The 25,296-nt window shown below is 43.1% G+C and overlaps 2 protein-coding genes across 2 annotated transcripts; both read right to left on the reverse strand.

The window, feature by feature from the left end:
- Positions 1 to 419: 419 nt before the first annotated feature.
- LOC120689679 (ubiquitin-conjugating enzyme E2 4-like) lies at positions 420 to 4,443 on the reverse strand. Its single transcript, XM_039972039.1, has 6 exons — positions 3,843 to 4,443; positions 3,649 to 3,728; positions 3,254 to 3,368; positions 3,106 to 3,158; positions 2,875 to 3,003; positions 420 to 835 (listed from the first exon to the last, which is right to left on the reverse strand). The coding sequence occupies exons 1-6, from the start codon at positions 3,884 to 3,886 to the stop codon at positions 705 to 707; spliced, it is 552 nt and encodes a 183-aa protein (XP_039827973.1). The 5' UTR covers positions 3,887 to 4,443; the 3' UTR covers positions 420 to 704.
- A 4,055-nt stretch (positions 4,444 to 8,498) lies between these two features.
- LOC120689681 (AT-rich interactive domain-containing protein 1-like) lies at positions 8,499 to 16,374 on the reverse strand. The gene is made up of 2 exons (XM_039972041.1): positions 15,296 to 16,374; positions 8,499 to 9,421 (listed from the first exon to the last, which is right to left on the reverse strand). Exons 1-2 carry the CDS (start codon positions 16,253 to 16,255, stop codon positions 8,792 to 8,794), a joined length of 1,590 nt encoding a protein of 529 aa, XP_039827975.1. The 5' UTR covers positions 16,256 to 16,374; the 3' UTR covers positions 8,499 to 8,791.
- Positions 16,375 to 25,296: the final 8,922 nt, after the last annotated feature.

A 25,296-nucleotide genomic window follows, 5' to 3' on the forward strand; every position in this document is an offset into this window, starting at 1 on the left:
GGCGGCGCGGTGCGATCGCGTCCGGTCGGCAGACAGACCGTCCGGCGACCGAGAGAACGAGGCTTGGAAGTTGGGGTCCGGGCCGAACCGTCGTTGGGCCTTGGTGTTGCGTCACCACTGTGGTGGCTGTGTGAGCTTGGTGCTAGTGGGCCGCGCTACGCGAGTGAAAGAAGAGTAAAAAAACTGAACGTAATCTTTAATGGACCAAAAACAAATTAGACAATTTCCTCGTCTGCAAATTGAATATTATGAAGCGGGCTAGTGTGAACAGAATCTTGCATTTTTTTGGGCGACAGTCGACACCAACATCAATGCTAATCAACCAGCTTGTCCCAAGGGCCAAAAATGTTAATCAAATAACTGTTGGTTTGTTAAACAAGCAAGCAATCAATATCCGTCATACCCACATCACCATCCAATGGAGGAAGCAACAACCACAGTTTGTTTCACCATCCAATGGAGGAAAAGCTACAACCATTGTCTATTCCATGATGATGAAACGAAACCCGACAAGACCAACGAGACGATGCAAGAGCCACAGCAAATTGAACCGGCCGACTGAAAGGAACAGCATTGCATAACATACAGGGGACACTTATTTACATGACATCCAGATTTTTTTTTAGTTTTTCAGTTTCTGTTTAATTGCAATTTCTGCAATGAACATTGTATAGATGAGCTGGGAGCGCAGCTTCCAACGCAGACTAAGGATCAGGATTGCCAAGTATAGCCTCGTCCGCGGAGTCATCTTCCTCCTCGCTAAGTTCCTCGTCGCTGGACTTGTCTTCCGGGGTTATTCCAGCGTCCTCTGATTTGGCATACTTTTCACAGTATTCTGCAGAAACATGCGAGAGCAAGTTAGCACCATAGCGTCAATCAGGCAATAATGATAGCACAAAGCCTAGTTAGCCAATGATGATCAAAGTAGTGCTCCAACATATGGCATATGAATCTTTATTGGGAGCAAGGTGCCATCGGACATAAAGAAAGCCTAGATAATATAGCACCAAACAACCACGTCACTACGAGTCTCTGTCAACATACATATCAACAATTTGAGATAAGAGAGGCCTAACATCAGGAATATAAAAATTAATCACCCACTTACTCAGTAGTTGTCAGCAGATAGGTAGTGCAAGTATTAACTTATTCAAGCAAGTGAACAATTTCAAGATTAGTATTTATCTTAGCAGGTGAACTTTATATTGAAAAAAACTTATTATAGTGTCATGGAACTGGCAGCAACAGAATAAATCATATGCCATAGGTTTGTCATCAGTTAGGACAGCATAACCTTGGTTTCAGTGTTGAGTTTCAAAATGCATTAGAACATCCAACCAAGCAGAAAGACTTCATTAACTGGTTTAGGCAAGTAATCAGAGTGCACGTTCATTTATTTATCTTGATCCCCCAACCCCACTAAAAAAAGGTTTGATTTTCTATCTTCATAAACGTTATCATGGTAAGCCAGGTCAAACCAGAGCTGGGTTAAAAAAGAACCACTCGGTCAAACCAGAACAAGGTTAAAGTAGGTTAATTTTGTTCGGTATCTGTATAAGCACACACACACAAAGTTTTACCAAGTTTCATCTAAAACAAAGGATAGGTTAATCTGTGAGTGTGATAAGAAGAGGGCTTGTTGCCATTAAGTCCCAGTCCTCCATAAAGAGAAATTAGCAGTATTGTGTCTGCATTCTCTAATAGAGGCACAAGAAGTATTCTTGCTTCAAATTGCCTTCTTTTGCATTCAGATTAATAAATCTAGCTCTTAAACATTAGAACTTAGCCCAATTGGTATCTGTTATCCAGGAATTGCCCCTTACACACAAATTTACAGGACTTCCCCACTTCAGTACCTGAAACACCACATGCATGACAGGACTAGTCCACTGTTCTATCTCAGGTACATGAAAAGATATCAGTGCAGGAAAAAGTGTGCAGCACAAGAGGAAGAACCCACTGCAGCAAGCAACATCTGTGGTAGAGTGGTAGGACTTCACAGGAATTCCATGAGCTCACTGGCTACAATGGTCCCTACTGGCGTCTTGTGATGCCTCTTACTCACTTTGTTCAAACCACAGTAATGCCAGAAGAAATAATTGAGAGGTACATTGGAGACGAATACGACAATGACAAGACTTGATATCAAAGTAATTTTAATAGGATTTAGTACAATTGGTAGCAGAGAAGTAATGCGATGTTAGAGGTTGAAGATGTGCGCTATATCAGGAGATATATTTGTAGTAGCCAGTTTGAAGTTCAAGCACCAATTCCTTAGACAATGCAATGCATGCCCTCTTATGGCCCTGTTTGTTTCCGATTATAATCGGCTTATCGGTGGAAATAAACGATAATCCCACCAAACGCCTCGATTATTTTCGCTTATGTGGTAATCCGCTTCAGAGATTTGAACTACAAGAAGCAAGAATCGAGAAGCGAGAAAATCTTCGGTTCTCTCGGCCACGCTTAGATTATAAGCTAAACGAAAACAAACAAAACCTATGTTTTCTGTTCAAGTCAAGTAATTGTTTGTGCTCCTATTTTTTTCTCAAATTTGATAGTTGTTGTTTGAATGTTCTCTCAGCAATATGACTCGACATTAGGTTTTGGAGAGCTTAGTAGATAATTAGTTGGGGTGCAACTCCAAGTCATTGTTTGTATTGTAGTATAATTTGAACATGTTAGGCTTGAGAGAAGTTTGCAATTGACTAATGCGTGCAAGCATTATGAAAGACAATCAGACTTTTCATGCTGTTTTGGTGCATAAAAGAGCGAGGTTGCAAGAGAACACCCTAATGTGGGTTCACACTCCATAAGTATAGAGTATGTACCCAAAAGGCAAAGAGAATCAGGGATTTTGCTGAATCACATTACCTTTCACTTTTTGTTCATACGCAGGGCGGTCACGCATCATCAATGCAGCAGCCTCCCCATTTAATGGATCAGAAGGATTCGGATACAGTAAAAGCTGTGGAAGGAACACTTCAAAAACATTTACCAGATCTGCAAAAACAAAATGTAGAGGAAAGACGAAGCTCAGGTTATAGCTGCTAGAATAGGAAGTACGTGCTCATAGTGACACTGAAGTGGAAGGGACTATCTCACCAAACATTGGGCTCCATGTCTGGTTTATGACATCCAAACAGACGGAACCAGACCTGCATTTTAAAAGCAAACAAGAGCAGGTCAGGAAATGCTAGCCCCACGAGCTTCAATTGCGGTGAAGAAAGTAGTTCGAGACTATAGTACTCACATTTCATCAACATTCGGGTGATAAATCTTGTTGATGAAGCCAATGGAAGGGGATTTGTAAGGGTACGCATCAGGCAATTCCACCCTAACCTTCCAGACACCACCTTGATAGATACCTACCAAATTGCGCAAAAATTCATCAGCTTGAAAAGCCTACTAAAGAATCACTGTAGCCATAGAATGCTTCAGGTCAACTGAACAAACAACTGAGCAATCCACCCAGTATAAAGCTAAATCATCCTAGGGTAGTGGCAGAAGCGATCAACAGGGGAAATTCACGGTTTTTCCTCGCACTCGCTTCCCCCCAGCTACATCTAGATCAGGAACAGCAACGTGGATCACCAGACGAGGAAGCACGGAGAGGGAAAAGGCGATTTTGCGCGAGAGGGTTCGTACTTTCGGTCGGCCCCTTGAATTCGACGAAGAATTCCTGCATCCCGTCGTTCACCATCTCCACCTTGTAGTCGCTCATCATCCTGCGGCGCCGAGAAGCCAAGAACGCCCCCAAGAAAGGCCAGATCAAAACAAACAAACAAACGGAACCCATCAAGGGGAAATCGAAAGACGAATTAGAGCTCCAAGATCCTCACAGCTTCATTAGGTCCATCTCGCGGCGCTTGCTCGGTGACGACATCACGGAAAGCGGAGGTGGAGCAACGAACAAGGACCACAGCAGGACGCGCCCTCCTCTCTCCTCCTCCTCACCCTCTGGACTCTCGGAGACGCGGCTCTTGCCTTTGGGATAAGAAGAAGAGGGAGAAAGGGATTGCGCAGCCCTGTGACGGTGCGTCCGCGTCGCCGTACGCCCTCCCCACACGCTGCACAAGATTTATTTTATCGCGGCCGCCACGCCGTGAAGGAGAGAGAGAGAGAGGAGGGGTGGTGGTTCAGGGCCGGCGTGCGAGACAAGGAGATGCGGGGAGGAAAGGAACAAAGCGAAGCGAAAGAGCAAAACAGGAGATGGGGGGAAGGAGAGGATTAGGGACGCGCCGCAATCAATCACGCAATCGCTTCCGGGTGACGCCAGGGCACGGCGGCTAATCCCGCTCCCCTCCCTAATCACGCCTACTTTTCTTCTAATAGCCGGGTCCTTTTTCTTCTTGCTCCGGGATTTTCTGCTTGCCGAGGAGGAGGAGGGGGAAGGTTTATTGGTAATGGAGGCGGCGAGATCCGGCGAGCGCCGGTTGTAAAATCGGGGGGTTGGACTCGGCCCGGCCGAAACCACCGCCCGGCTTTGCTTCGGCGGCAGGGGAGGTGACAGGGGCGTGCGCTGGCAACTTTTCCCGGCTCCCGACGCAAGCGCGTGGCAGACCAGCAATGGACGGAGCGCCGAGAGATTTTACAGTATTAATTTGGAGGTGCACGGCCTCAATTAGCGCACAGCACGTGCATCTCCCGCGGATAATGTGCCGATATATACGATATATACCGTAGGAAATCGTACATGCGTTCTTTTAAAAAATATAAAAATTGTGAAACTTTTTCTCGGCAAAGTTAGATTTGTCGGGCCATTCCCGAAAATCTCACTTGTCAGGTCAGAAGATTTGATAAAAAAAATGCGGATCTATATTTTGATAGAAGAAAAATATTTCTATCAAAATCTAAAATTTTTTACACCGACAGTTTCCTATACTTTATCTTGTGTAACTGCGTATCACTTTCTTTTACACATACCTATAGTTTGTGTCATTACCAGGGTTCACCTTACCGGTGGGAACCGGTCCGGTTTGACCGGTTCCAGTTCCGGTTTGGGCTGGTTTGGAACCGGCCCAAATTCAAAATTCAAATTTAAATCCAAAAAAATGAAAAAATTCTTAAAAATACTTCAAGGTGCGACGAATCTAATGGTGTCAAATTTTCTCAAAAATTCATTCGTCTAACATACTTTTCGGGTATTTAAAGTTAAAACAAAAAAGAAAAAGAAAAAAATGAGACGGCCCATTAAGGCCCACTTGGTAAACCGGTCAAACCGGCCGGTAAACCGGTCTAACCGGCCGGTATACCGGTCCAAACCGGTTACACATGCGATTTTAAATTTGAATTTGAATTCAAAACGGTCAAACCGGCCGGTAAACCGGTCAAACCGGCCGGTAAACCGGTCTAACCGGTCGGTATACCGGTAAGAACCGGTTGAACTGAGTTTTTTTAATTCAAATTTGAATTTGACCGGTTTCTACCGGTAACCGGTCAAACCGGAACCGGTGGCCGGTGGTTTGGGTCAACCGGTCGGGAAAAAAAACCTTGGTCATTACTAGTTTTGGAATGATAATAATTGATATCATTATTTTATGAAATAAAAAACAAGTATATTATTTTTAAAAGAAAAATAGATAACAATGTTTTTTGATGGAAGAAAAATTAAATAAATGCATGTGCACGTACATCTCCATTAGTAAAAAGAGAAAGGCAAAATTAGATTCGTGAACCGAAAGATGCACGGTTCAGAAGAATACCAGCGAACTGTCCCAGTACACATTAATACCATTGAAAGATCCCTCCCTTCGGAAATTTACCACTCTGTCCAAAAGGAGCCCTAACAGAGGAAAATTGGGCACTGCTAGACATTTTTACCCCTGAGGCTGAACCCTATCTGTTCCATGGCCACGCTTATCTGTTCGAAGCTGATGTTCGAAGCGGACGAACTTGGCCAGCAACCGCGCCTCCTTTCCTAGGGCCGGCCACCTCGCCTCCGCCGGCCACCACGCACCCCTGACCAACACGTGCCCCCGGCCACCGCGCTCCCCCGGCGCCGACCTGCAGGGAGAGGAGCAAGGGAGCCCGCGGCGCGCAGGGAGAGGAGCAAGCCGCCGCGCCATAGGTGAGAGAGCCGCGAGCAGGAAACCACCTACGATGAAGAAGACTCTGCACAAGTAAATTGCTTCAGGGCGCCCCCATGAAATTATATGCCAGTTGGAATTCCTCTGTTAATTACCATGAAATTGGATGCCAATTGGAATTCTTATGTATGTTGACCATGGAATTGGAAGGGAGAGGAGGCGTCATGGCAGACAGGTCGATGGGCTCTTCATCTGCTAGTGGCAGGGAGATCCTTCCCCTCGTGTTCTGTCCAAAGTGCAAGCTGCAGGATCCACCCATCTGCCATTGATTGCCTCTGCAGCATCCATCTCACTGAAGACTCAGATCCACTGCAACTTTGGGAGGGTGGGCTGCTGGTGTAGCAGCGTGGTGCACCAGCGACGAGCACCACAAGCAGGAGCGACCGTGCAGCAGTAGCAGCGGGGACCGTCAGGCGGCGGGAGCAGGTGCAGCAGCAGCAGCCGACAGGAGCGGCGGAGCAGCAGCAGCCTCCAGCGGCGGCGGGAGCACAGTGCAAACGGCGGCGCCGGGAGCAGCAAGGGAGCAGCCAAGGGGATTGGAGGTATACTGGGTGGAAGGGGCAAACCAGTCTTTTCCCACAGCCTCCTGGATTAAAGAAATTTAAAAATTCTGAAAACCCTAACGGCGATGGACGGAGTGGTAAATTTCCGAACGGAGGGATCTTTCGATGGTATTAAAGTGTACTGGGACGATTCGGTGGTATTCTTCTGAACCTTGCATCTTTCGGTGTCACGAATCCAATTTTGCCAAAGAGAAATTATACATGAATACGTGTGGAATCTAATTTGAATAATTTTTTATTACTTTTAAATCTAAATTCAAATATGAATATTATTGACATCAAAATCTATTTCTAAATTAAGTAAGATCTCAATCTAAATTTTTAGTTGGTTTGTCTGTATCATTGACAGGTGGATTTTAGTCCATCCCGTATGTGAGTCGGACCATCTCTCCATTCATGACTCGATCATATAGATTCCTACAAATTGAGAATGAATAATTGTATGTATCCGATATTTATACAACTTTATTGTAACAACGTATGGACATTGATGCTTAGTACAAATATAAAATAAATAATTTGAATTCAGATACCTCCTCGATTTTGAAGAGCATCATCGCAAGTATCGATCTGCTTTATCACCATAGTAGATTAAAAATTTGTGCAAGTAGAAATACAGAGTAAAGAGCAAATGTAACATGTGTATCAATGGATAATTTAAATATTAAATATATCAAAATAATTATGAAATAATAAATACTTTCATAAAATTAAAATATTAATAATTAATGGATAAAATAATCTTTTTGTTAATAATAAGTAAGCAAATTAACACATATAAAAACAATTTTTGTATCATTAAATAAAGTTAAGTCCGATTTTAAACTTTCAACTACAAAATCGGATAGTAATTTTTATTACTTTTAAATCTAATTCAAATATGAATATTATTGACATCAAAAATCTATTTCTAAATTAAGTAAGATCTCAATCTAAATTTTTAGTTTTTTGTCTGTATCATTTACAGGTGGATTTTAGTCCATCCCGTATGTGGACCATCTCTTCATTCATGACTCGATCATATAGATTCCTACAAATTGAGGAATGAAAAAATTGTATGTATCCGATATTTATACAACTTTATCGTAACAACGTATGGACATTGATGCTTAGTACAAATATAAAATAAATAATTTGAATTCAGATACCTCCTCGATTTGAAGAGCATCATCGCAAGTATCGATCTGCTTTATCACCATAGTAGATTAAAAATTTGTGCAAGTAGAAATACAGAGTAAAGAGCAAGTGTAACATGTGTATCAATGGATAATTTAAATATTAAATATATCAAATAATTATGAAATAATAAATACTTTCATAAAATTAAAATATTAATAATTAATGGATAAATGATTCAACTTTTGAAACCGAACAAATTTAGCCTTTTGGGTGGTTTGAAACGTGGTTTTTTATATCAAAGCTGATTCATTTTAAATTAAAAAAATATGAAACTAGTACCATTTTTTTAAAAATAATTTATTTAAACAATAGGCAAAACTACAAGGAAACAAAGATAAGGAACATAGGATCCTAATAACTAACTGACAAATAGAGTGCCAATATATAGATTATATTTTTAGAAAAATATTTGCTCCCATTTCATATTTTTTTATTTAAATAAATTACTTATATTTTTTAGTTTAAACTTGAATTTTAAATTTTAATCACTAAATGAAAAAACACCTTTGAAATCACCAAATGGCTAAATTTGTCTATTTCAGTAGTTGGATGGCCCCGTTATCCGATTTTGTAGTTAAACGTTGAAAATCAAATTTTTGTGATAGTTGAAAGGTGTAAATTGGACTTTTCCTTAAAAAAATAGCACAGTCTAAGTCTAACTATGACATTCATCAAATAAACACCTATAACGATAAAATTAGAAGATAGTCTAAATGTCAACATTGAAGTTCAGATCATACCAAACAAATGGGGTAGCAAACCACCAGTCACAAAAAGGGAAATTAGTAAGTATCAGCGAGATACCCCAACAGAAGTCTACCTTAGCATCTTCAATCACCAATTTGGTGACTAAAACCCTAACGCCCTTCATTTGAGGTCGATTGGAAGCTGCTCACCTGGAGAGCTACCGGTACGCGATAGGCAGTGACCACCTATCAGAATCAGCCTGAGGCTAGCCTGCTAAGAGCTTCTCCCGTTCCTGGAAGAAGCAGCAGACCTGGACCTGGAGCTACCTTTAACATCCCCGTGACGAGAGTATAGGAAACCAGGCTCTATGGAATCGTCATCACTATCAGCATTCAGAGCGACGTGGTTCTGGTAGGCCCGTCGCCTGACCTGGAAAACGTTGTGATAATAGCTTGCAAGGGCGCCTTTGCTGCCTTTGGAGCGGAAGGCAGCACGTAGTTTGCCCCAGAAATTGTACTTGGATGTAGGCAGGTTGTCCTGGATAATGGTGTTGAATCTCCTCTCGTCACCCTTTGTCCATGTGAGTGCTGCATCCTCACCGGTTTTGTCAAGCCCCATTTTATAAAATGCTGGGCCCAGGTCACGCTTCAGTTCATCTTTTTTCTCTGCCACATGAAACCTGACACAATCAATGGAACCTGGGAATGGACAGTTGCAATTATCTTGCCTCCCGTTGCCAATGGAACCACCATCAAGGGCTTCATTACTTTCTGGAAGCAGAATAGGTTCTCCAAGAAACCTCAGTGTGCGTCGGTCATCATAATAACGTGATGAAGGCTTCCCAGTCCATTTTGGAATATCTGCTTGGCCACAAGGAAGTGCTTCCTCATTCGAATGTCCCCTCTGCATGAACAAGGAATAATATGTTAGTGCTGTATATGTTCACCGTATATCACTAGCTAGATCATTAGCACAAATTGTCACTTATGTACTTCAAACAGCAACGAGATACATAAAAATAAAGATATTTCAGCACAAAATAATGCACCAATGTCAATGATCTAAACAGTGTAACCAAAACAACAGAGTGCTGGAATATTTTAATATACTGAAACAGTGTATCTGAAAGAACAATCTCAGTTATGATATTAGCAAACAACACAAAGCTAATAAACAAATTTAGAAGTGCAAAACTATTTATCTTTGCATGGTGTAGAATTGGGAATTAAAAATGGTTAGAAATCTAACAAATAGATCGTACCATCACGACACAATGTTTGCTATGGTGGCCATAAAAGTAACTCCAATTCTCTATCTTGTTTGAGGCAGAAATGCTAACATTAAACTACTCTTACTGTTAAGCAATCACTTTGATTTAAATCAGAAAAAAAGATGTTTTTGCAATTCAAATAGATCATCTCTTGAAACCTATTAGAAACCATACATGAAGTTAACAGAACTGGTAACAGATAATAACACACTACAAGAAAAATGTTAATCTGTTAATAAAGTATAGGGGGCACAGATTGTGTTTTCTAGTACTTTCTGGATCACTACATGATTTTTACAATGTCAACAAAAGTTACCATATATATCTGCAATCTTGGAGCTAGAGCACTAAGATGGATAACCAAGTAGACCAAGTTGTGAGCATCGGTTAACAATCAGTTAAAGTTATATATATTTTTTCAAAAGATGCAAGCTTGGATCAGGGAAGAAGCCCATGTAGACAAGCACCTGAGCTCTGTAGGGATACATGGAGGAAGTTTTCTAAGGAGAAACATCTTTGCATCCATTTTTGGCATTTGATACATTTTGTTACCACTGTGAATTCTGCACTTTTAGGAAGGTTAGCAAGTTAACAAAGTGTAAAGACCATGGATTAGTAACATTAATACCATTGAATCAACATGGATGCAATGCATAGACAACCAGAGGACAACAACTAAGATCATGGGTTTGTGTTATGTCGTTGTAGTGTCCCAATTCAAAATGGAGACACAAGATTTATGCTGGTTCAAGTGTCGGGGCACCATTCTGGTTCACAGGCTTAGTGGCGACTTGGCTATGGCCCTTTGATCAGCTTGTCTTTGACCGCTTTGACCTTGACCAGCTTGACCTTTGATTGCCTGATTCGAGAGTGGAAGTTTTTGCTAATTTATGGGTCCCCCGAACCGTACAAGATAGTTACCACCTATCATACGGCTTTCTAACTCCACTTCAATAGTAGTAGGGAGGCACCTTACATTCAGCCAGCAAGTCCTCTTTGAGATGTTGATCGAGATGATGGTTGTGAACCAAGAACGTTTGGGATGATGAGCCAGGATGCTGTAGTCTTGTCAATAAGGTTCAATCCATAGTCACAATGTTCCCCATCGATAGGGTCAAGGGGAATGGTATGGTACTTGTGAATGGTTTTTAAAAGGTGACGAGATTGTTCCCACGTTCTCGGAATCGGGACGATGTACCTAGGACAAGGAATGCAGCATCGACACCGTTCCTTGTGACTATGGCTCAACCTATCAGTTGCCGATTGCATCTATTTAGACCCCAACTACATGCATCACCTTGACCGCATCACACAACCACCTTACCTTTTCTAATATCGAAAGACTAGGTCTTCCCTCAAAGTTGAAGGAGATAATCAGATAAACAAAGGTACGCTTGCTAATGGAAGATTACATCGTCGTAAGGGCCTTGGTCAATCAGCTCACCACCGAAATAACCAAAAATCCCAAGAGCTAATCTAAAATCATCTACTCAATAGACGTGTTCTAGTTCTATCGAGAGAAACTGAAGAGGAAATGGAATGCACTGAGCGCATGCACAACGACTTAAGTAGGAATCATGAAATTAAGTGTTAAATATGGTAAGTGCTAAAATCATGCGCCAATTGCATATATAGACCATATGCAAGCAAAGATGACAAGTAAAGCAACAACCTTGCAATTGTAGCTTGTTTCATATACCAAAACATTCATTAAAGTTCCTAGCAGCTTCTCACAATCTATATTGGCTAGAATAGTGAAAACTCGAGGGAGGAAGGCTCATTGAGACCCTCTTGCCAGTCCGCATTCGGGGCCTAGTATCATTTCTTAATACAAAGTCTTGGGCACACCTCCGCCGGAAGTTTGAGTATTTTTATTGAAGTACTCATAGTCAAAACCATAAGTTACAAAATCTTTGATCTCACATTGAGGTCACTATTTTGAATCCAATGAAGATCTAGTCATGAGTCGTCTCAGAGCACATCCGCCTCAACATTGGTCATGGTGCTGCCAAACCTTGCGCTGTCCGGCTAATGTGTTGGTCTTTGCACTCAGCAATCATTGGTGAGTTTCGCACTCGTGGATTCCTTGCAAAGGTGGAGGTCCTAGAGGTCGAGCATTGCCAGACTTCACATTAGTTGCCAAGAGAAGTCCTTCATATTTTTCTACTCGAGTGTTGGCCCCATCTATGTTATTGTCATCCGCTGATTGTCATTTTAACATTTTAATGCTCCAACATGGAATACATCATCAATCCTGGCAAAAATGAGCTAGCAAACATATGAAATGCGAGCTATCATCTCAATTGACCATTATAGCAGGGTGAGATCTTCCCTGGGATTTATATGAGTTGAGTGGCCGAGGAGGCACAACCGCACACTTGCATGCCTTGAAGGTATGGTCATGGTTTTGATGGTCACAACTAGATTGGAGGACACATTGCAAGGAAGGCATTAAAACCCATTAAGGCAGGGGCGGATCTGCAGGGAGGATCAAGCCCTCCTACCTCCCCAAGATCCATGGATACCCCCCTTAGGCCCCCTCCATTTTTGGGATGAAACAATTAAGATGAAGAGAGGAGGAAGAACAAAAGAATGGACATGAGCCCCCTCTACATGTTCGGACTAGATTCGCCACTGCATTAAGGTGACATCAGAGCATCAGGAATGTGCATTTCATCATGCACAAAAGTATATATGGTTTGCACATCATAGCTACAAAAGCGGCTCATCATGATTAAAAGCCATACACGCCATACCCAATGATGAAAAATCTTATTTTACATCCAAAAATAGTAAGAAAGGCACCACATCTTTTGGAATGCCTCATTTACTATATGGGTTAGTCGGGCGCCTCCGCTTTAAGTTCGAAAAGAATGGACTTTGGACAAAAGGGACACTGATCGACAAAGGATGCCAATCGAGACATCATATTGGTCACAACAAATCCACCTAAGGTAGGCGATGTGTTGTGTGATGAGGATGGCATTGTGGCCAATAGAAAAATGAGATCTCTCATAAGATGCTCAAGAGATCGTACAGTTCGAGCCTTTTTTCCCATACTTTTCCCGGTGGTCTGGAGAAAGCAATAATCAATAGGATTCCCCTAATCCTCCCTTCTTCAAAGGAAGAATGTGAAATTATTTTTTCCTTTCTGTAGGGACCAGGAGATTGGATCCAGTTGTAAGAGGAATGCTTAGTATAAATAAGCCAATTCTTGGTCTTCGACGACTTGCACTGGTGAGTCAGTACCTCTGACAAACATCGAAACTTGCATCTAGAGGGTAGTAGAATCCAACTTGGACACGGTCATGGCGGAACCATGGAAGTACTGATTCACTTAGTTATCATTGGTTATACTAGTATCTGTGCACAAATTGTAGTCATGGGAGGTTTAGGGATGCATCGAATAAGGCTTTGCAATGTAACACTCTTGGTGCCATTCCCAACCAAAATAGAAGATAGCAGAATAGTCATTGCCCACAACAAGATGCGTGATGTTATGACCAACACACAATGGTGGTGCTGGTCAACAAAGAGAGGACAAGAGAGGGAGTTCTCTTATCTAGGGTGTGTTTGGAAGCACTCCAGCCGCTCCGCTCCGCACGATAATCGACAGAGCGCTACCAAATACCCAATTCTTCTCTAAACCAAGTTGGAGTGCTTCACCCATTTCCATGTAAAATGGGGAGCCGAAAAACCTGCCCCCCATGATTCCCTTCCACTTTTGCCTTTCGTCCCCGCCCATTCCCTAGCTGCTCGCTCATTCTCGCTAGCTCGCTCGCCGGAGCTTGGCCATTGGAACTCGATTGGAGGTCGCTTTGCAGCCACTGGAGCTCGTCCCTACACGCAAGTCCATCTTCTACTCATCTTGCTTGATTTGCGGTTGTAGTTGTTCATCCCCACCCGTAGGTTTGCCCTCCGCTTCTCCTGCTCGATTCGCGCCACCGGAGCTTGGTTCACAGCTCCAAAAGGTCGATTGGCGGCGCTGGATGTAAAATTGCTGCACTGCTCGGATGCCATGCCGGTGCCGCTCCACTGTCTTCGGTTGGAGCTAGAGCACGTGGAGCGCCACCAAACTAGTTTTTTTTTCTTTCGGGGGAAGGGGGAGGGGGTGGAGCAACCAAGAGCGGGAGCACCTAGGAGTGGAGCTAGTTTGGAGCGCTACCAAACTGGTGCTTTGTGTAGTTGGAGTCAATTCAAAGAACCATAGCTTCTTTAGAGCATCTCCAAGAGCTCTTGTATATTAGATGATGTAGCTAAAAAAAAGAAAATGAAGTCCACAAACCCCCATCCAACAGACACTGTATCGATGTCATCTTCTATCCTCGTTTTGTATACAGGGGCCTCCGCCTTGCATATTTGGCCACCGCTGGGCGCTCGGCATCCCCCCGCCTCCCGCGCTTTGACTAGCAGATTGATTCAGCACCGCACGGATTGAATGCACTATACCTGAACTTAATTAGATGGAACGTCCACCAGCAGATTGATTCACTATATGGTCGTTGCTTGCTTCTGATCGTCCACGTGCCAGGGATCGATGGTAGTCAGCATGGCAGTGTCAGGGATCGATGGATCGCAACGGAGGCGGCGCGATGGATGTGGCTTGCCGTTCACGTGGACGTGATGAGGCGTCACAGGTTCAACGTCAAGGCGCCGGCGGCGCGGCATACAAGAGGATCGTGGTGGTGGCGGCCTGATGGACGCGGCTACGAGCGTGGAATAAAGAAACCATCGGACGAAATAGTATGATGTGGAATCAGTTTTGAATATAGCAATCATGTTTTACCTAATCTCTTGGATTACCCTATGGAATTAGGTGGTTTTCTATTTTTGCAAAGGGGATATAATCTTCAAATTTACCTAACATAATACAAGAGCTCTTGGAGATGCTCTTACACAGGTAGCTCAATAACACACTGGAACAGTCAAATAGAGACATGGTATGGTAGCATTCTAATCCTGCACAATTTATGATTAGTAAATCTGATATACTATACTCCCTCTGTCCCAACAAATAACGCATTCCTGGTTATATATCTGGACAATGTGATTGTCCATGTGCATACCTAGAATTACATTCTTTGTTAGGAGTTTAGGACAGAGTAGTAAGAGATAAAATGTCACTTGCTTAATAAATAAATTCCTAGATATAATCATATAAGAGTGTTGGCCCTGATGTGCACCATGACTTGTCATGGCTGGCTGCAGTGCGCAGCCACCTGAGGGCTGAGGCACAGCCTTGCCATCGCCCTTGGTACTAACCCTCACAAGATAATAAAACAATGTGACAATGAAAAGGAAAAAAAAATCTAATGACTGATTGCTATATAGTTGAATAATGAAAGGAAAATCTAATGAGCAAACGCTATAATTGAACAGACCAAAATAAATTGACTCGTCTGAAATCGCAGATGAAACTGTAATGAGCACGAGCGCAGGGTCAAGTATATGTAAAGGCATCAATGAATTCAGAGATCAAAGTGGTGAATGGTAACGCAACGAATTACCTGCGGCGAGGCAGACTCACTGCCGCCGTCGATGTTTGCAAACATCTGGCGCCGTAGCAGAGCCGCCGTGGAGCGGTGACCGTCGCAGTTGCCACCGATGACCCCCGGTGCGGCGGGGCTCTTCGCCACAAGGCGTATCCAGCAGAGCATCCCCTCCAGCTTCTCACCATTATCCGCGAGCATCTGCTCCCGGAGCCCAACCACGGTGGAGGAGAGGCCGCGGCAATCAATCCCCGGTTCAGCCGGGCTCTTCGCCGCAAGACGCACCCAGTTGAGGACCTCGACGAGGGGTTCCCTCTTCCTCTTCAGGTGCGGCGATCCGGCGCTCGTGGGCTCCTTGGTCGGCGACAGGAACCTGTCCTTCGCGGAGCCCAAGCGCCGGCCGGCATTGCCGCTGCCCTCGCCCACCTTGTGGTCCTCTAGTGTTTTGTCGAAGGTCCGATCCAGAAGCTCGAGGTACTTACGGTAGAGCAGCTTGACGGCCATGCCGTCGGCTGGGCCAAGCCCGACATCCTCGGCAACGGCCGCCCAGGACGCGACGCCGGCGAACCCGCCGCGAGCGCGCACGGCGAGGAACAGGCGGAGAAGCTCCACCTTGAAGCCATCCCCGAGCGGCGGCGGCGGGATCGGGAGGAACGAGGCCGCCTCGGGGTGCCACGCCTCGGCGATGAAGGCCGCTAGCACGGCGTCGAACAGGGCGGACGCGCGCGCGCCCGTGAGTTGGGCCTCCGGGATCTCCAGCCTGGCGAGGAATCCGCGAGCGCGGAGCTCGCCGACGACGCCGAGCACGGCGAGCAACGCCTCGGATGGGGCGCGGACCGGCGGCGCCGCTGGCGAGGCGGACGCGCCCTGTGCCGCCTCGTGGCCAGAGCTCGGGCCCGGGGCGTTTAATTTTAAGACGGGCGCGGAGGAGTCGGAATTCGAGCGAGGTGGCGGGGGTGGGGCAGGACTTCCGCCCATTATTCCTTGGAGCCCCTTGACTTGGAAGAAAAACAACTACTAGTGTGCTTCAATTCTCCTATGTTTCCATGTCCAAGTTGAGAGAACAAAAAATATTTCTGAGAAGAATGGCTTTGGCTGTCTGGGTTTTCGTATTTTCAACAATGTGGGGAATTCCACAAATCCCTAGATTTGTTTGGGGAAGAAGAAAAGGGAGAGTGAGAAGAGGAGGGTGAGAAGGTTATCTCAATCTCTTAGTCTCCGTTCCCCAATAAACTGAGAAGAATGGTTTTGGTCGTCTTGGTCTTCGTAGTTTCAATGATGAGGAATTTCAGTGTATTTGCGCAAACCCTAGATTTGTTTGGGGAAGGAGAGAAGGGAGAGAGAGAGGAGAGGAGGGTGTGTGGGGTTATCTCAAATCCTTGTAAGGGCGTCCGTAATGGTTAGCTATTTAGCTAACTAGATCTGATGTGATAACAAAAAAAGTAGGAGAGAAAGTAGTCATCGGTGACAAGCAAATAGCTAATCTATTTCACGCAGTCTAAAAATCTGTGAGAGAAGTATGTGGGTCCAATAGTATAAAATAGTCTTTTTCTTTCTCTTTCACTTCCACATCAGCAAACTAAATAGCTAATACTAGATATTACCATTGCGGACGCCCTAAGGTGGACGCAGACACGTTGTTAGTGAGGTGAAGTGTATAACGCAAATGGCAACAAGAATATATGAGCTGTCATATTTAATTATTTATAAGCATACAAACAAAAATATAACACATTACTCATATGAGGAATAATATTAGATCATACTCGCTCCAAATTATAGATTATTTTAACTTTTTTAAAATATAATATTTATACTATGAATTAGATGTACATTATGTCTAGGTACATAGAATAAAAACCGCGGTACAAAATAAAAATGATCTATAACTTGGAATTCCAAAAGATAACTATATGTATGAATATTAGGGTTTTTGTTTACACCGTGTATAGCATATATTTGTTAGCTACTTAGTTTGTTTAATTTTAATTTAAGGTTGCCGTAAAAGATACCTCGTAGTATGGAAGAATGTCAAAACATGTTAACTATGGATTCCTTAATGGTCCTCATGCATTTTCCGTTTGTTATCAATTATTGTGCTTCCCAATTCAACATTTGATATGTATACCATATACTCTTTCTGTTCTAAATTATTAGTCATTTTGACTTTTTTATATGCATAGTTTTTTTATGTATCAAGATATATATCATATCTATAAAGATGGAAATAAATTGGATACGCATGGAAACAAATTCGGATATCTCAGATATCCATTTTTCTATTTCTTTCCAGTTTCCACCCCTAGGATGGAAACAGATCAGATACGCATGGAAACAGATTCGGATATCTCGGATATTTATTTTTCTGTTTCCCTATCATTTCCATCCCTTATGTCTAGGTGCATAGCGAAATCGATGTATCTAGAAAAGTTAAAACGACTATTAATTTAGAATTTGGAATGGAGGGAGTACATGATACAAAACTCTCGAATTGGAACCTAGACTAACATGCATCTTACACTTATTACATTTTAAGAGGTGGACCACCTAGAGTTCAACCGGATCGGAGATTATATTTATATTTATTATACTATAAAAGTGAAAACAACTAAAATTTTTTCTCATCAAGATTAGGTCTACCGTACCCCTCACAAAGGTCTCACTTGATAGGCCAAAAAAGTTTGACGAAAGGAAGGGGGAGATTGGTTTCGTCAATGTTTTCCACCAAAATGATATGATATTTTACACCAGCAATTTTCTATACCCACCTTTGTCTCCTTTTTTTTTAGGGATATAATTTTTTAGAACTAAAGTTTCTCTAAATTTCTCTTTTTATAGTTCTATTTCAGTTGCTCTCTTTCAGATAACGACAGCTATTTTTATTTCTATGCAGAGTGGCTCCTTTAGAAAACAATTGGTACATACATATGATGATGTTGATACCAAGGAGTTCTCATAAAAAATCATTTTTGAGAGTGCATGATGTCCGCTATATTCGTTTGGCTTGTCAGCCAACCAGCCAGCAGTACTATTCTCTCTCTCATACTAAATTAGCACCAGCTACCAGCCAGTTAATAGTACTGTTCTCTTATAACAAATCAGCAACAGACACCAGCCACAGCCAAGCAAACACAGCGAATAGGATGGTACTTGGCATCCTTCTCCCTTGTTACTATGCTAAAATAAAATATGTCTACCAAAATAGAATGAAGGCAGGATGTCTCCAATATTAATTTCCTTCATGAGAGGGTTTATATGTAGGGGTGATAATGGGTCATGCCCTAATGATTTCTTCACAATCTTATTTGATTCTTAATTTTTTAGCTTTAAATTGTATAAGATTAAAATCCGACTTTTAAATTACCTAGATTTTACCCCCCCCCCCAAGTTATACGGGACATTACTAGGGAAACATTTCGTACCACAACAATTACAAGTTTAATGTCGTATACTAGCTGCATTTGGTCGGGATCACCTGTTATGGAGGCACGTCATATTTCGGAACATAGCATTTCCATGCAGACTTTCTTCCACGTTCTTCGGACACCTCAAAGAATGGAACCAGATCAGATATATATGAACGGATATATACACATGAATATATATTTATTTTTAATCAGTTACGAATAGTATCAAATGTGACAAATATTGATACACATCCTATATTCACGTACAACTCACTTAAACATTCAGATACGCATGCAGATACGTTACGTATTAAATACCCGATTATTATAGATGCGGTCAAATGAAAAATATCCGTAGCATTCCAACCACTACCTCAAAGGTTTGGATCCTCTTGTTCATCGGGTTCCTCGATCCGTAGCACACTAGAACTTCCTACCACAAAGGTTTGGATAATTGGATCCTCTTGTTCATCGGGTTGCTCGATGGTTTTGTTCCTTCGCGTACGCATATATCATCCCTCTACTCCCCCGTGAAAGTGATCGGATACTCTAGCCTAACAGGAGAGGAGGTGAATTAGGTAATTTAAAACCCTAAACTAAAACGTGTTATCTAAATGTGCAACTAGGATTCTTCTAGTGTGAAATTTTGTTCCATCCCAAAAAGAGTTTAGCAACCTATAGCCAATCCTATTAAGATATTACTCTATGAAAATAAAAGCACACAAAGATGCTAGTATGAAATGCGGAAGCTTAAAGGAGAAATGAGAGGAAACAAACTCTTTGACACGAGGATTTATCTCGTGGTTCGGTTAGCCACAAAGGTATACCTACATCCACGTTGTCGAAGCACTCACAAAGAGTATTGCTCCACGGCAATCAAGTCTCTTCCGCGAACACAATCATGGTCACCTTGATCCCGCTGTCAACTAAGGAGTTTCACCAAGAAGGGTGGGGTCTCCACGTCCCCCGCACAAAGTTGTCGACGCCGCTCCACACCAAGTCGGAGGGTCACTGATGTTGCCGACGAGCCAACAAGGCTCCAAGGGATCGGCGCACCGAGATTTTCTTTAGGTTCACTCTAGAACCAGCTCATAAGGCACAACACCTTGCTATCTCACCCACTAAAGAGCTAACCTAGTACTAACACTCTCAAGGATGTGCTAAGGAGTTTGACAAGGCAAAGCATGGCGACACAGGCGGTGAGAGCGATCTCTAGGCGATCTCCGCTAGGGGTCCTCGGATCGTCCTCCTCGCATGTCTCCCCTCTCCAGATGTCTTCGTCCAATGATCTGATCGCCAATTTTGACTTCGATCATGGAAAACTTTTCCAGGAAGAGGTTCGTTCATCGCTTGGCAAGTCAGTTCATCACCCTTCTTCTCGCCCCGATGGTTCTTTCTTTCTTCTGGCCACTTTTCGTCGCTACACCTTTCGCTTGACTGAGGATTCAGTAGCTCTCGCCTGGCAATCTTGTCTTGGTGGCTCGGCTGCTGGTTTTCATGTCAGTTTTCAAAGCGATCGGCACTTTCGCTTCTCTGTTTCCTGCAAGGCAGTCGGTTTTAAGGTTTTCAATCTCAAACGGTTCATTGGTCGAAGATTTGATGTTTATTTTCACCTATGGAGCAATGGTGATCCTCACTGGGAAAGAGAGAAGCTTAAGTGGGAATTGGAACAGCAAAGGGAGTGGACTTTTGTTCAATCAAGGAAGAGAAAATCTCAATCCTCCCATGCTCGTCGAGTTCGATTTGCTCCTAAACTGATTCAGGATTCCCCAATTTCCAAACATAGTCCTTCACCTATGACATCTTTCAAAGTGGGCTCTTTCTGTTTGCCGATCCTGGATGATCAAGTTCCTGTTACCAGAGTGTTTGGACGCATCAAATCTTCTCTGCAGCCTTCCGAGAGTGTTCTTTCTCGGGATCCTACTTCTCAGGCGTGTTCTTCGGTCTCGAATGATTCAATTTTCAAAAGTTCAAATGTTTAGAGGGATCCTCGGATTTGGGCTTGTGCCAAGTGCCTAGCCCATGGTCATCGGGCCGCTAACTGCTCCGCTCAGTGGCGCTGCAAACGCTGCTTTGGGTATGGTCATAAATCCCGTTGGTGTCTTATAGCTTCTCGGCCCAAATTGTTTTGGGCCCCCAAATAGAAAACTTCCGCCCACTCTGCAGACAGTGATCTGGCCCATTCACCGTTGGAAAATATTTCCCTGGATACATCACACCTCGATTCTCGTGCAACCTTCTCGGAGGATCCCAACTTTCCAAGTGCCTCTTCGTCTTCTCCGACCAACAGTGCACCGCGATCGCCACCATCGTCCCCAACCCCTTCCACCCCCACCTCGCCGTCGATGGCCAACTTCCCATGCAACCCCCAGCTACTGCTTCCTACTGGGCTTCACGTCGAGCATGGATGGCAGCGTCCGGCTCGTACCCGGCTTGCACTTGGAGGTGAACCACCACGCCAGCATGAACAATTGGCGATCCTCTCTCTAGCGTCGGAGCCAATGTAGCATCAGATTCTGGGTCTTCTGCATGAGGTCATCGAGTTTCTTCAAGAATAGCATTCGGTGAGAGTGATCTCAGCTTTCCCCTCACCTTTGGGATTGGGGCTTTTCGAATTTGAGAACCCGGTACAACGTGAGTTGTTGCTAAATGCCTCTCCAGTTCAGTCTGGGGATTTTCAACTCTCAGTTCAGAAACATGATGAAGCTAGGAACCTTAGATCGTGCCCCTACATCAGGGAATGTTGGGTGATGTTCTTAGGTTTTCCTCTGAATTACCAGTTGCATGATTACATTAAGGCAGCAGTGTCTCCCTTTGGTAGATTGCTCAGATGGTTTGAAGGCCCAAACAAATCCAGAGTGTTAGTTAAATGCTTGGTCATTTCACCAGATCGTGTGCCACGGAGTCTGGTCATTTCTCAAGGTTCTCTGCTTGGTGGGAATGGGAGATCTTGGTCAGTCCCAGTGTTTCTTTTAGATGGCAATTTTCCAGATGTTTTTCCTTAGGATAAGGATCCTGTACCGATGGATGGTAATCCTCACCCTATTAATGGTCATGTTAATGAAGGAAACCCTAATGTGCAATAAGGCTGGCAGCATGAACTCTATGGTGCTGCTGAACATGTTCATTTGGATGCTGGACTGAATGCACAGCAGATGGCTGAGGTTTAGGATGACCTAGCACAACCCCATGATGAAGTGATGCATGATGCTTGGGGTAATTGGCCAGATGATGCCCAGAATGATTTTATTAGGGATAATCTAGACAATCAAGATGAGAACTCAGATGATGTGCAACAGGACAATGTTACTTTTGACCAATCAGGTTCCACAGCTGAATACCTGAGAGCAACTGGCCCAGATATTCCTCTTCATCTTGATGAGATTGCTTCCATCATTCAGAATGCAACTTCTCAAAATGTTTCCTCTACAGTTGAAAGAATTGAAGCTGATCCTCTGAGTTTTCCTACACCTCAGTTTTGGAAATTTGAGTTGGCTGCTTTTGATAAATTATCTCAGAGACCTATCCCCAGCGTTCTACAGTATCCTATTGTTATGGAAAGGACTGTGCTCAATTATACTATCAGTGACCCTTCTCTGGCTGTTGTTCCTTACCAGCCCACTTTGCAGGTTGTTCTACTCACTATTTGGGCTAATGCACAACCTGATAGTTTGCTTCAGAATGTTTCAAGTCCGAGTGACTTTGCTTCTTTGGCTGTGGATGATTTGACAATCTTTGACCAGGGTGGTCCTCCAGAAATTCCACCCGCTACTATGGCTGCCATTGCTCATGCTGATGAACTAGTTGCAAAGAAATACTTAATGTCTCTCTTTGATGCAGTGGATTCTGGTGACAGTTCTCAACCTCCTATCTCCTTGCAGGATGCAGTGGACTCAAGTGACAGCTCCTCTCAGCTTCCCCACAGGGATCCTAGGATCAACATGTCCCTCCCCACTTCAGTCTCAAGATCCATGAGTAAAAAACAGCTGACAGTTAACCCAAGTAGGAAAAGCCCAAGACTGCACAATCCAGAGGGTTTCTGTCATGTCAGATTGGATTACAAGCGCAGGAAGGAAGAAGTTCTTCTTTCTGCTGATGGTGTCTCTCTGACCAATCCTCCCAAGAAGGCTGAAGATCTTCCTGCCCCTGTTCCTCTGCAGATCCTTCAAGACTAGGGAATTCAATTGTGGTGTAGCTCCTGAGGATGTTACATCTGACAAGCTTCAAGGCAACAAGCTTCCTGATGATGACACAAATGCATAATTCATGCTTCTCTTCTTTGCTGTTGCACTCTTACATGGCAAATCTTGCTTGGGACTCTTTTGGCTCAGTTGTCTCAGACTTTTCTCCTATGTTTCTCTGTGTGTCTATGCAAAACTTATGTTGCTATTGTCTGGATCTTTCCTAGTTTGGAGTTGCACTGGCTGCAAACTCGCTCTTTTGTTATTTCTGATGTTACTCTATGAATACTAGAAACTGGTCAATCTTATGTTGGAATGTCAGAGGTCTGAATGCTTGTGAAAAACATGATGCTGTGAGGGACAAAATTGAGGAAAGTGGATGTTCAATTATTTGTCTGCAGGAAACCAAATGCTCTCATATTGATACCCCCTTTATTCATAAATTTGCTCCTAGAAGGTTTGATAAATTTGACTTTATAGAATCTGATGGTGCTTCTGGAGGCATCCTAGATATCTGGAATAGTGGCATCTTCACAGGGGTCACTTTAGACAAGCAACGTTTTGGCTTTACGATTTGTTTTACTTCAATGCATAATCTTGCCACCTGGAACATGACAACGGTCTATGGACCTTGCACTGAGCCTGCCCAGTCTTCTTTCGTTAACTGGCTTAAAGGCCACCATATCGCTGATGATGTTAATTGACTTTTTCTTGGAGATTTTAATTTTTATAGATCTTTGCAAGACAGAAATAAGCCAGGTGGCAACCTTCAGGACACTCTGATCTTTAATGATGTTATTGGTCATTTGGGCCTTGTAGAACTTCCACTGAAAGGTCATGCTTTTACCTGGAGTAACATGCAACAAGATCCTTTACTTGAACAACTTGATTGGTTTTTCACATCTGTCAATTGGACTCTAGACTACCCCAATTCTTTAGTCTTGCTCCTAGCTAAAATCACCTCAGATCATATACATTGTAAATTATTGATTGGTACCAGTATACCTAAAGCAAATATCTTCAGATTTGAGAACTTTTGGCCACAACATCCAGGTTTCCTAGAGGTTGTGCAAAGTAGATGGGAGAAGGAGCTCAGAAACACCAAAGATGCAGCAAATATCAAAGCAGGCAGACTAATGAACACAAGATATAGCTTGAAAAATTGGAGCAAGCATCTCTCTAATCTTACTGCTCTAATCAATATGTGCAATGAGGTGATTTTCTTCCTGGATCTGTTGAAGATTGCAGACCTATGCATGTTACATAATGGAATTTAAGAGTTATAGTTAAAAAACAATTACAAACTCTGCTCAAGTACAAGAATATTTACCGGAGGAAATGATTCACCCTGATCAAAGTTAAGTTTGGTGATGAATGTACCAAATTTTTCATGCAATGGCTACTGTTTCTTTTAGAAGGAACTCAATCACTCAGATTAAAGACTCTAATGGAAACTTTGTGTTGGATCATGATGGTAAGGCTGCCCTTCTTCATGCTACTTACAAGAACCGTATGGGCATTTCCCTGCAACCCACCATGCAGTTTGACCTGTCCAGATTAATCTTGCCCTCTTCTTTGCTTGGGGACTTGGCTGCTCCTTTTCTGCAGGAGGAAATTGATCAAATTGTTAAGCTAATGCCCCCTGACAAAGCCCCTGGCCCTAATGGCTTCAATGGTCTATTTATGAAAAAATGTTGGAATATAATTAAAGAGGATTTCTACAAGCTTTGTCATGAGTTTTTTGAGGGCACTGTAAATCTGGAGAGTATCAATTCCTCCTTCATTACTCTCATCCCAAAAGTCAACAATCCATAGACTGTTAATGATTTTAGACCAATCTCTTTGTTAAACTGCAGCATTAAGTTGTTGACTAAAATCCTAGCTGAAAGATTGCAGAAAGTCATCCTTCAGATCTTGCATAAGAATCAATATAGTTTTACTAAATGTAGAACAATCCAAGACTGTATTGCCTGGTGTTTTGAATTTATACATCAATGCCAACAAAGCAAGAGGGAAATTATCATTCTCAAACTTGATTTTGCCAAGGCTTTTGATACAGTGGAGCACACTGCAATCATGCAAGTGATAAGACATTTAGGATTCCCAGACAGATGGTTGCACTGGATGAGTCTTATTTTTTCCTCTGGTTTCTCTTCCATCCTTCTTAATGGGATCCTTGGCAAGCAATTCAAATGTAAGAGGGGAGTTAGACAAGGAGACCCACTATCTCCTCCTCTCTTTGTCTTAGCTGCTGAATTCCTGCAATACATCATCAATGATGCACTTCAGAATGGCTTCTTGACTATGCCAATCCCACATGCAAGCCAAGATTTTCCTGTGGTTTAATATGCAGATGATACTATCTTAATTATGCAGGCTGATACTGCACAATTGCTGCACCTAAAGAATCTGCTTGCTTTGTTCTCACAAT

The sequence above is a fragment of the Panicum virgatum genome, chromosome 9N (assembly GCF_016808335.1).
Source record: "Panicum virgatum strain AP13 chromosome 9N, P.virgatum_v5, whole genome shotgun sequence".
Lineage (NCBI taxonomy): Eukaryota > Viridiplantae > Streptophyta > Magnoliopsida > Poales > Poaceae > Panicum > Panicum virgatum.

What these genes read in the sequence shown, in the direction of transcription:
- LOC120689679 (XM_039972039.1), bottom strand. Translation starts at nt 3,886, where the DNA reads ATGTCGTCACCGAGCAAGCGCCGCGAGATGGACCTAATGAAGCT. An exon ending in GAGATGGACCTAATGAAGCT is followed by an intron (nt 3,729 to 3,842) that starts GTGAGGATCTTG and finishes TCGGCGCCGCAG; the next exon opens with GATGATGAGCGACTACAAGG. An exon ending in GACATGGAGCCCAATGTTTG is followed by an intron (nt 3,004 to 3,105) that starts GTGAGATAGTCC and finishes TTGTTTTTGCAG; the next exon opens with ATCTGGTAAATGTTTTTGAA.
- LOC120689681 (XM_039972041.1), bottom strand. Translation starts at nt 16,255, where the DNA reads ATGGGCGGAAGTCCTGCCCCACCCCCGCCACCTCGCTCGAATTCCGAC. An exon ending in GTGAGTCTGCCTCGCCGCAG is followed by an intron (nt 9,422 to 15,295) that starts GTAATTCGTTGC and finishes TTGTTCATGCAG; the next exon opens with AGGGGACATTCGAATGAGGA.